Genomic DNA, 11,617 nt, shown 5'->3' with positions numbered 1-11,617 from the left:
AACGCAAACGCAAACGCAAACGCAAACGCCAACGCCAACGCGAGCGACCACCCTGGCCTGGCTGACTCCCTCCACACTTTTGAATTTGAAAAGTGCATCACCCTCTCCCTCCCTCCCTCCCACATCTCCCTCCATTTTCCTCCTCGCCCTCGCCTCTGCTCTCGCCGCCGTGCGTGCGTGTGCTACTAGTAGTGGACACCCGTACTACGCTACTCCTCCCCGCGCGGTCGAGCCAGGTCAGGTCAGGTCACGCCCCCACACGTCGCCACCCGGGTCGGTTCGTAAGTTAGTTCCCCGCACCCACCACCCGGTCCATCCACCTCCCCCCCACAACTATCCCACCACCGCTCCACGTCTCCGCACGCGGGTCGGGCGCAACCGACCGGACCCGAACTCCGCTTCCACAGCGCGGCACGGACCGACCGACCGACGCGAGCCAGGCTCGGGTGCGAGCCTCTCGCTCGTGCGGTTCACTTCTTTCCTTTTCGCCTCGCTCCCCTTCCCTTCCCTTCTCTTCCCTTCTCCTGTGTCATCTCCTCTTCCCCCATCTCCTCTCCTCCGCCTCCTCGCCTTCCGCCGCCGCCGCCGCCACCGCCGCCGCGTAGGGTTGCGACCACGCGAGGGGCTGCCGGCGGATGAATCCAATCATCGGGTAGGGTTCCGCTCGTCGCGCGGGGATCTCGCCGCGGAATCGGGTGGGGGGTTGCGCGTTTTTCCCCTTAGCTCTCTCTCCAGATTCGTAGCCCGCGAGTGTGCCCGGCTTCGCATCTGCGTCGGGCGGCGCCTCGGGTCCCGGTGGATGAGCCCCGCCGGAATCTCGACTCCGGGCTCGTGATTCGCGATGCGGGGGCTTTCTGTAGCCGCACTCGCTTAGGGTTTTCGGGGGTGTCCGAGAATATGGAGGAGCCCATGGAGGTTTCTGATCGGATGCTCCACGCCTCTCCCGCCGCGGCCGCCGCGGCCCCGGCGACGGCAGATGATGCGCGCGAGACGGAGATCGCAGGGGGCATCGCGTCGGCGTCGGCGGCGGTGGAAGACCCCCCTGCTTCGGCGCCCCCCGCGAGTGAGGCGGCGGGCGAAGGCGTCATCGCGGTCGAGCACGAGCGTGCTGCGGCGCATCCGGTGAGCGATACGAAGATGGACGTCGACGAGGTCGGGACGGCGGACGCGGAGCAGGCCGTGGCGCCTGCTGCAGGGGAGGTGAAGGCGGAGGTGAACGGGGGCAGTATCCCGGACAAGGAGCAAGATGCGGCGGCGTGCACCCCGACCCAAGTGAAGACCGAGGTGTATGAGAACGGCGTTCAAGAGCAAGTGCATACGGTGGTTGCTGTGGCAAGTGAGGTAAAGATGGAAGGATGTGAGGGCGGGGTGGTGGATCAGAAGCCCACCACGACTCCTGCCGATGGTTGTCAGATGAAGGAGGAGGGGGAGTGCCTTGTGGGCCGTTACATCAGCCGGAGTGTCGCTGGGCATGGTCGAATTCTTCTTGGGAAGGTTGCATCCTATGATGGCAGCACTGGGATCTACAGTGTGGTGTTTGAGGATGGGCAGGGTGAGGATTTAGAGCTTGCTCAGCTCCAGTCACAACTTGTTGGTGAAGAGAATGGTGCATTTGGCATGAAGGTGAGCTGCCGGAAGAGGAAGCTGGACTTGCTAGTTTCATCCGGTGGCGCCACTGAGGTGAAAGGGCCACCAATTACTAGGCAGAGGGTCAATGAATCTGAGGTGTCCACTAGGCCTGATGAGTCGCAAGAGAGTGGGTCTGGCTCGGATGCTTCTGAGGATGTTGAATCTTCAAGCAATTCATCAAACTGCACTAAGGAACTGCCAGTAGAGCATTATCCACCAGTTCAGGTCCTGGAGTTGCCTCCGTCTTCAGGGGACATTGCTGTGCCAGAGGAGGCCATAAGTTATCTTTTTTCTGTATACAACTTCCTGCGATCGTTTAGTGTGCAGCTGTTCCTCAGTCCATTTGGGCTGGATGATTTTGTTTCATCCGTTAATTGCACCACGCAGAATACATTGTTGGATGCTGTTCATGTCTCACTACTGCGGGCACTTAGGCGGCATCTTGAGACCAAATCTTCTGAAGGATTAAAACTGGCTTCAAATTGCTTGAAGTATGTGGTCTTCAACCTTCCACTATTGTTCTCATGAGTGTTTATATCTTGTTATTTCAATGCTGACCTTTTCACTTCTCTTGAATCAATTCCAGGTATTTAGACTGGACATTACTAGATTCATTGACTTGGCCAGCTTTCTTGCTAGAGTACCTCTATGTCATGGGTATTATTAAAGATCTAGGAGGCCGGAGATTTGGTAGAAGTGTCCTAGCCATTGAGTACTATAAGCTTCCTGTTACCCTGAAGCTTAGGATCCTGCAACTACTATGTGATCACGTCATTGATTCAGAAGAACTCAAGACTGAACTGGAAGAACGGGAAGGTTACAGTGAAGAAATGGAATATGAGATGGATTCTAGTACTTTTGCGGAGGTTGGGTCAAGATCAGTATTGACTAGAGGCTCAAAGGCTTCAGCTTGCAAAAAGCTCGACGCTTTACAGAATCTGGAAACTGCCCCAAACGGAAATAATCCAGAATCTGCTTCAACACATGCATCCCAGGATGGCAACAGTGATGATTGCCGGATATGTGGAATGGATGGGACTTTGGTATGCTGTGATGGCTGCCCATGGGCATACCACTCAAGATGTATTGGTCAGAATAAAGCTTTCCTACCTCAGGGGGATTGGTTCTGTCCAGAATGTGTGGTTAACAAGCTTGGACCAACCTCTTCAAGAATAGAGCGTGGCGCAAGAGGAGCTCAATTATTTGGCATTGATATGTGTGGCAGGAGCTTCCTCGGATGCTGCAACTATTTGCTGGTGTAAGCTCTTTCATCCTCATCCTTCAGTACTTGGGGTTTATGAACATTCATTCTGCACTGCCAGTCTGTAATTGATTAGAGTAGAGTAGCCAACATTTAATTTGCAACATAAGCTTTTTTTTTTTCCCATCTCTGAATAAGGTTAAACATGGTAGCACCAGAAAGTTGGAATGTACTAAATTAACAAGCGAAAAATCATATTACTTTGACTTGGTAACCTTAGTAGTACTCATTTGAGTGTTTAATAGTAATCTGACTGTTACCCATGACAAACTTGCCTTTGTTCTATGCTTTCTAAATGTTAATTCCATCAAATAAAATAATGCAGGATTGGAACATCTTCAGATGTGGAGTTTTGTGCAAGATATTACAATCATTGTGATGTTGCCAAAGTCGTCCAAATACTTGCCTCTTCAGATGCATATACAGATATATGTAGGAGAATGACAGAGTACTGGAGTCATCTACTTGATATATTTCAGAATGAGAGATCAAAAATAGGTAAAGAGGTTGGTGGAAGCCTTATGTCACAGTCCAATATTCTATCGACCGCTACTCCAGCGAAAGCAAATAATGGAAGTGTTCAGGCAACTTTGAAAGATGGTCAGGACAGTAAGATGGCAGTGCTTTCCCAGACAAATGCACATCAGGTTATGGATAATCAATTTACGTTGTGCTCAGCTAACAATAATGAAGCTTTTAGGCAAACTCCATTAGCTAAGACCTATGTAGATAATGCATACAGAAATGGAGCTTTTGGGCCCAGTGGGACATCCTCAATTTCTCACCAGAGCATGTCTATGGTGACAGTTATGCCTAACAGAACACAAGCACAGCCAGCACATGGATTGATTCGTCCAGACTTGTCGTGTGGTTCAGTAATTGGTAATGGTATGTCTAGAGAAAATATCAGGAGCTCTATTTCTGCTAGGGCAGACTTGATCAGCCCACCTCATAAAAGCAAGCCCCCTGTTCAGCTAATTACTGAAAATATGAGTGGTGGCAAGCCAGCTAAATTCTCATCTTTTAGACCACAGGCTTACATGAATCTATACAATCATGGGAATGTTGCAGCATCTGCTGCTGCCAATCTAGCTGTTCTTAAATCTGATGAAGGTAAGGCTCCAACTTCCCATCTGACAACAAACCAAAGGAAGAAACTGGCTGCTGACTGTGCTCTACAAGTGAAAGCATTTTCCTCAGCAGCCTTACAATTTGTTTGGCCAAGTACTGAAAAGAAGGTTATGGAAGTCCCAAGAGATAGATGTGGTTGGTGCCTTGCCTGTCAAAGTTCAGCAGGTGGAACTAAAAAAGCTTGTTTTCTTAACATGGCCACTGCAAATGCTTCTAAAGGATCTGCTCGAATTCTTAGTGGCATGCGTTTAATCAAGAATTCTGATAGCCATTTCCCCAGCATTGTTACTTATTTAAGCCACATGGAGGAAAGTTTGCGTGGCCTTTTAGTTGGTTCACTACAAGATGTGCAGCGGAGACAACAGTGGTATAATCAACTAAAAGATGCTTCCAACTGCGGAAATATAATACCCCTCTTGCTTGAAGTGAGTTATAGGGTTCGAGTCAAGTTTGTTTCAGCATCCATTGATATTTCTCAATATTCTACAATTATTCATGATATATATAGTTTGTAGTTTATAACTCACAAAGTGTGCCATCATGTTTAACATATTCTAAAATTTCTCTGTTACTAGGCAAATCCTTAGTTATATACATGCCAGTCAAATGTGTTGTATCATGAATTCTTTAAACCTGAAACTTGATTGTATCCCACAGTAGTAGCAGTTAACATTTATAATCATACAACTACTGGGATATGTATTTCCAGTGTTTTATTATGAATTATTTGAACCCTAGGTATGGGCTAGTTTCTTGTTAACTTCTTTCAAACCTGAGCTTATCTTATTTTGCCTGGATGATGCCATGACTGATGGGAAAATAAAAGGAAATATTCCCTCTGTCCCAAATTATAAGGGATTTTGGGTGGATGGGATATATCCTAGTACTATGAATCTGGTAGCACATTTTTCAGTCTTGCTATGCATCTTGGGCTAGATATATATTTTACATGTAGGGTTTGCCACTCTTCATAAGTGTAAAGTGCCATTTGAGGATCAGCCACTCTCTTTCTCACTGACATGAGGCATTCGAGTGACAAATTCTCATCCACCAATGGTGGAGAGTGACAGACCCCAAAATCAACTCTTGGATGATAAAATGAACTCGATGCTGAAATTCTTAGTGGGTAGAGCATGGAATTTTGAAATACAGTGTCATATTTTGCTTAATTATATCTTGTGCTAAGTGCTTCTGGAGAATCAAGTTCGACATGCAATAAATAATTGTAAAATAAACTTGAAATGTTGTTTCAACAAGTGTTGGTGTAAAATAAATACAAATGACAGGTTGAGATCTTATTATCTATTTGTTCTTTGCATCTTTTGTGCAGTTGGAAAGTAATATTCGTGGTGTAGCATTTTCTACTAGCTGGCTGAAGCTAATAGATGACTGGCCTGTGGAATCTCCTAGTGCATCTGCTGGTGCATCCCGTCCTGCAGCATACCAAAAACGTGGAACTGGTGGAAGGCGGGGCAGAAAACGTTCAATGGCATCTGAATCTGCTCCTGTTACTGATGATGACAACAGCTGGAAAGAAGTGAATTGGTGGAGTGGAGGAAATGTTTCAAAGCGTATCTTACAGAGGGGGGCTCTACCAATTTTGACCGTTAGAAAAGCTGCTCGTCAAGGTATTGCACATGTCTGTCTGTTATTATTATCCCTTTCTCTGTCTCAAGGTGAGAACAAGTTGACATGATCTGTCGCTCACTAGGTGGAAAAAAAAGGATGTTCAGTGTGTCTTATCATGAAGGCTCCAATTTTCCAAGGCGGACTCGGCAACTTGCTTGGAGGGCATGTGTTGGATTAAGCCAGAGTTCATCTCAACTTGCTCTCCAGGTTAGCACCTTCTATCATGATGTTTTGAAGTATTTAGATCAAGCTATATGTATTCCTAATATACATATCTATCTCACAGGTTAGATATCTTGATGCCCACATAAGATGGAAGGAGTTCATCCCTCCAGATCAAATTCCTTCAGAAGGGAAAAGTGTAGATTCTGACTATTCTGTTCTCAGAAACGCAGTTGTTTGTGATAAAAAAATAGTTGACAATAAGATAAGATATGCACTTAAGTTTCCCAACCAGAAGCATCTTCCTGTCCGTGTAACAAAGAATATTTTGGAAGCAGAAGATAATCAGGATGGGGATGGGAAATTTTGGTTTTCTGAAAACCATATCCCACTATACTTGCTACGAGAATTTGAGCAGAAAGCTGGGGTTAGCTCCTTGCCTACTCCAGGAATGTTAGATTCTAACTGTTTTGCCAATTTCTACCAAAGGCGAGTAAAATCATCAATTGGAGATGTTTTCTTCTATCTGCTTCACAAGGGTGATGTATATCCTTGCACCTCATGCAAGAAGGATGTTTCCTTCAGGTTTTTGTTCTACACCTTATTGCTTTGTTCATTCTGTTATTGTTTTCTTTATAAGATGCTGCTTTATCTTTATTTCTCATATATCTTTGTTGTTAATCTTATGTAGGGATATCATAAAATGCAGCTCTTGTCAAGGTACGGGTTTCTAGCATACCCCCCCTTTTTTTTTGCTATTTCCTTAAAGTAGAGAATAACTGATAAATTACTGACGTTTTTCCAATATGAACTCACAATAGTAACTAAAACAATGTTTCAGGTAATTGTCATAAAGAGTGCACATTAAGGTCTGTTGGTAGCAAAGAGGGCAATGCTGCTTCCAGTTTAACATGCAAGTTGTGCCTTCAGAAGCGTAGTCTTATGCTTACAAATTACAATACAAACGCAAGTTTCATCCTACCTCAACAGAAGAGTAATGTCCATCACGCAGTGGCAGCTCCCAAAATAATCTTTAAGGTTGGTTCTTCCCATTCCGCTGGACCAGCCACAAAGGTTGAAGCTCCGCCAATCGTGAAGGTAGAAGCCCAGCCAGTGGTCAAGAAGGAAACCTGGCCAGTTGTGAAGATGGAAACCCAGCCAACTGCAAATGTAGAAGCACAGCCAACTGCAAAAGTGGAAGCCTTTCCAATTTCGAATTCGGCAACTCAGAATAATGCAGGGGTGCAAGTCCAGCCTAAGACAAAATCTAAAAAACCCAAGCCAGAAAAACCGAGAAAATCCAAGAAGACTGAAGAGATCAAATACTTTGGTCTCGTGTGGAAGAAAAGCACTAATGACAAAAATAATAATGAAAATTCTGGAGAAGTGTTCAGGGCGAATGATGTTATCCTAAAAGGCAAGGATGGTGTAGGTTCATCAATAAAACCTACTTGCTGTCTTTGTAATAAGCCTTATTGCCCAGATTTCCTGTATGTCCGCTGCGAGAGGTGCAAAAGTAAGCCCGTCTATCATTATTGTAGGCTTGTAGCTTCAAGTTATGTATATATATATGTGTGTGTTATCTATCAGATTTTAACTTCTTGATATTCTTCTTTGTTCAGAGTGGTTTCATGGCGATGCCTTGCAACTTGAGGAAGAAAAGATATTTGAATTGGTTTCATACCGATGTTGCAGATGCCGAAGGCGAGCCATACCAAAATGTCCTCATTCAGATGATTATAAGAAGCCTGAACCAGAATACAGTGAGCAAACAGTCGCTACGTCATCACAGTCAACTATGCTTTCTAGTGAGGAGAATTTTGCTGTAGCAGATCAAGATCCACTGCTTGCTTCATATGGCAGAGTTGAACCGTTCGGAGCACAAACAATGGATGCTGATTTATCGATGAACATGATGAGTTTTAACCCAGGAAATCAGAAACTATCAGTAAGAAGGGGACAAAACAAAAATTGTGAATATGTTGACCAATCCAGTATACATGTGGATGACTATTATATCCAGAATCAACCTCAAGGGAATGCAAACATCAATTTCAGTCACTCGAATGAATTCTCTTTGTCAGAGGCTGATGGTGTGGATGCTTCAGAGCTGTTGGGATGGGATTTTTCTCAAGGAAATACCAGTGCTGCCCCTTCTGATTTCGCAGCTAATTGCCCGTGGAATGACATCAGCTGTGGCAGCGTTGCTGGTGATGAATATGAACCACAGACTTATTTCTCATTCACCGAACTACTTGAAGCTGATGATACACAGTTCGATAATACATTTGGGATGTCTAATAGTGTGCAAGATGATGGTGACCAACAAGGAATTGGTTTTGATGAAATGGCTTTCATGATGGAAGATGGGGCCTCAAACATGCCTTTCCCAGCTATTGACTCCGCCTCTGACGAGGTAGCATGTGACAGGTGCAAGAATCCTCAGCCGCCACCTGATCTCAAATGCGCAGTATGTGGACTGCAGATGCACCGTCATTGCTCGCCTTGGGAGGATGGTGAACAGCCATCAGATAGTGCCGATTGGAGTTGTGGTGCCTGCCGGGAGTGGCGATGATGAGCTTCAAACTTTCATTGCACTTGTTACCTGAGAGCTGCATAGAGCAGCTGTCTAATTACAGTCGAAGGTAAGCACAGCATTTTATCTTTGAATACTACCTGAATTTTTCAGTTTAACAAGAATTTGGTTTATGGTTCTGAGCATAATTTGTGTTTAGGTGGATCTGTAGAAGAAATCTCATGAAGCACACCAAGGAGGAGCGAGGGAAAATTTCCCTTCTAGCTATTTGGCATTGTCAGTGCCACTGACCGTTTGGGAGTTGTGGCGTTGATTACTGGACACACCTTAGCAATATGGTTTGACAACCAAGGTTTTCGGCGAACTGTACATATATTAATGAATGGTTGATCGAAAAAGCCGTTTTCCATTCATCTAGGCGGTTTTCTTTTTAAGGGGAGGATTATAGGATTAGATTGCTCTTAGTTACGTGTTATATAGGAGCTCTGGACTTTGGAAGCCATGTTCCTGACAATGTGTTGTCTTGGATTCTTTTGCCCCTTTTTTTCCCTCAGAAAAAGAATAGAAGTGCCTCTTTTCTCCGAGTGGATGCGATATCCTTGATATATATATAGCCTCGGCTTTTTCCTCTGATTAAAGATGCTTGTTGCTCTGCCTTTTTCTGGTGTGGACGTGCGGTGGCTGTACGAGTACGACTATAGGAAAGATCATATTTCACGTCTTTACTCTTTACCCTTATATTTTTCATAATGTCATGGCTTTTATGTTTCTTTCTGCTTTTACTTTTGAATCGTACAGTCAAAATGCTTCACCGAGCCACACGAGCCACTTCAGTGCACAAGAAGATTGTGATGCCCCATTATATTGTATAAGCAGGAAACTTTGCATGGATTTTGTGAAAGAGGCAAGTTCAATTCCTGCTGCTCTTTGCTCTCTCATCACGCAAAACATCATATTGGCCTCCAGCGTAGTTGCATTTCTACATGGGCCGAGCAGGACGTCACATCATACAGGCCCAGATTGTAGAAATGGGCCTAGCAGGACGACACACATGCAGGCCCATATGCATAAATGGGCCGAGAAGTAGACCATACCAAACGATCCCGTGAATGGGAGTGAAGCCGCAGGAGGGTTTTCCCTTTTCCACCTTGTCGCCGGCAAAGCCACAGCCACGGCGATCTGCTCCCCCTCACGGCGGCGATGGCGCTCTCGACCTCCCGGCCTCACCACCTCCTGCGCCCTCTCCTCCGCGGCTTCCACGCCACTTCTCAGGCCATGGCGAGGCCTGAGCCCCACGAGTTCTCCAAGCCGAGCGACTACCTCGGGAGCTGGGAGCCCGCGGGCGACCCGCGGGAGGCGTGGGCGCGGCTGGAGCGGCTGCGCAAGGGCTACGCGCGCGACGTGCGGCAGCTGCGGAGGCAGTACTCGTACGAGATGCAGCTGCTGGAGGCCGAGCGGCAGCGCAAGGCGGAGGCCCGCGCCGAGGCCGCCCGCCTCGCCAACGAGGAGCGCAAGGCCACCAAGGCCGCCGCCGCGCAGACGCGCGCCGCCGAGCGCCGCGCCTTCGAGAAGGACTTCCGCCAAGCCCTTGTGAGTATCCTCCCCTCTCCCTCTCTTCCCCCCTATTTCGCATTCTCCACCCTTGCACACGACTTGTTTGTTGAATTGCCTAGTTTGCTGAACGAGTCTCTTATTAGAGGATTAAGTAGTATACTACATGTTTTTAGAAATTTTCTGCAAATTTAATTTGTTTCAATTATCTTGTGTAAAATAAAAAGACCCAGCGAAGTATATATGTGTTTAACTGAGATGAGATCATGTACAGATGAAAGAAAGAGCTGAGAAGCTGGAGAGCTGGAGGGAGAAGGAGAAGCTCAAAGTACAGAAGAAGGCGGATCACAGGGAGCTCTTGCGCAAGAAAAGCTCTATGTGGGTTGCTGAGGATAAACTGGAAACAACAATTCTTGACGCTATCAAAAATACCACAGCTCTCTGAGGTTTATTGAGTTTTTGCTGCTCCGTTAGCTTTTTTAAATTCATTGTAAAATTTGAGACCAAAGACATTTCTTATGCTATATCTCTTAATATGGTGTTAGCAACAGAAAATGCTATAGAGTTAAGATTGATTATCCTATGCTATATTTGATTTAATGGAATTCACTTATCTTTTGAGCATATAAATACTAGCCCTTTCTTTATGTGTGCAAGCTTTATGCAGTCATTTTTCCCTTGTTTATGGAAGAAGCAAAACTTACTAGAGGCACCAATATTATTCTACTTCCCTCTCTGTAGTCAACAGCAAAATACAATATGATCTATAGTATGATATTACAATAGGAAATCTCAAGAGTATAGCAAATGTTTTCTTTAAAACAATCTTGATCACATTTGATTTCATTTTAATCTTAATGGCACTGGTTCATGTACTTAGACAGCCCCAAAACTTGTGAGCCAAACCAAAGTATAAACTGTATTTTGGTGAAGGGTACACTAACGTGGGACAGCCCAACTGGATATTACATAGGTACACAATGTTGTTGTGTTCGTGTATAGTGTCTATGTACTTCCATCCCTCTTTTCATGCTCCTTCCATTGCTGTGGTTGTCACCATATTTTTGTACTTTGAGTTCAGTAAGCTTCATGTTCGCGGGCATACTTGTACTATTAAGGTTTCCAATACAACTTGAACTGAGGAATGACCCTATTATCATTTTTTAATACAATCGTGACTTGAGTTAGATGAATGTCCAAAGAGCAACTTTATATGCCTTCTGCAGCCAATAGGTACATGGTTTAGTACAACTAGTGAATGCTCATAACGATTTCCTTTTCTTTTATGATCTTGACTGCCCATGATACTTTGCCTGCCATTTCTTTGAACTGAACTATGACTTAAGTTATTTCAGATACAGATGGGCATCATTGTTTTCCTTGGTGCAGGATACAAGATGGTGTATTCTGAAAGCATGACGGAGGATGGACTGAAGGAAGCTTATTTGTGATTCCCTTCTGGAACTAATCACAACTGCCTAAGCAATAACAACCATATTTGAAAATTCTGCTGCAACACTGTATGTTATATTGTTAGACTTGAACGCCAAGCTGAAATTGTATTTTGGCATTGCCTTTTTTCTGAGAGAGACCTCTCTCCTCAAATTTCTGTTAAAAATTTGTTGCACGATTAAAATTATCATGGCCAAATTTTGATTTTCCTACATGATCTAGTTGCAAACTGTGTTTTACGTTTGGGTACATTTGTCTACATTTTT

General features: G+C 45.1%; 2 protein-coding genes across 2 annotated transcripts; both read left to right on the top strand.

Moving 5' to 3' along the window:
* The first annotated feature begins 514 nt into the window (after positions 1–514).
* On the top strand, positions 515–8,986 carry LOC127754311 (DDT domain-containing protein PTM-like). Its single transcript, XM_052279789.1, has 10 exons — positions 515–2,120; positions 2,216–2,887; positions 3,216–4,446; positions 5,352–5,649; positions 5,733–5,857; positions 5,937–6,397; positions 6,504–6,532; positions 6,654–7,328; positions 7,435–8,457; positions 8,548–8,986. The coding sequence occupies exons 1-9, from the start codon at positions 898–900 to the stop codon at positions 8,385–8,387; spliced, it is 5,667 nt and encodes a 1,888-aa protein (XP_052135749.1). The 5' UTR covers positions 515–897; the 3' UTR covers positions 8,388–8,457; positions 8,548–8,986.
* A 478-nt stretch (positions 8,987–9,464) lies between these two features.
* On the top strand, positions 9,465–11,535 carry LOC127754059 (uncharacterized). The gene is made up of 3 exons (XM_052279521.1): positions 9,465–9,938; positions 10,174–10,345; positions 11,289–11,535. Exons 1-2 carry the CDS (start codon positions 9,549–9,551, stop codon positions 10,342–10,344), a joined length of 561 nt encoding a protein of 186 aa, XP_052135481.1. The 5' UTR covers positions 9,465–9,548; the 3' UTR covers position 10,345; positions 11,289–11,535.
* The last annotated feature ends 82 nt before the right edge of the window (positions 11,536–11,617 follow it).

Source organism: Oryza glaberrima, chromosome 11 (assembly GCF_000147395.1).
Source record: "Oryza glaberrima chromosome 11, OglaRS2, whole genome shotgun sequence".
Taxonomy (NCBI): Eukaryota; Viridiplantae; Streptophyta; class Magnoliopsida; order Poales; family Poaceae; genus Oryza; species Oryza glaberrima.
Note: the sequence above shows the minus strand (reverse complement) of the source record. Positions and strands in the feature narration are given on the sequence as shown.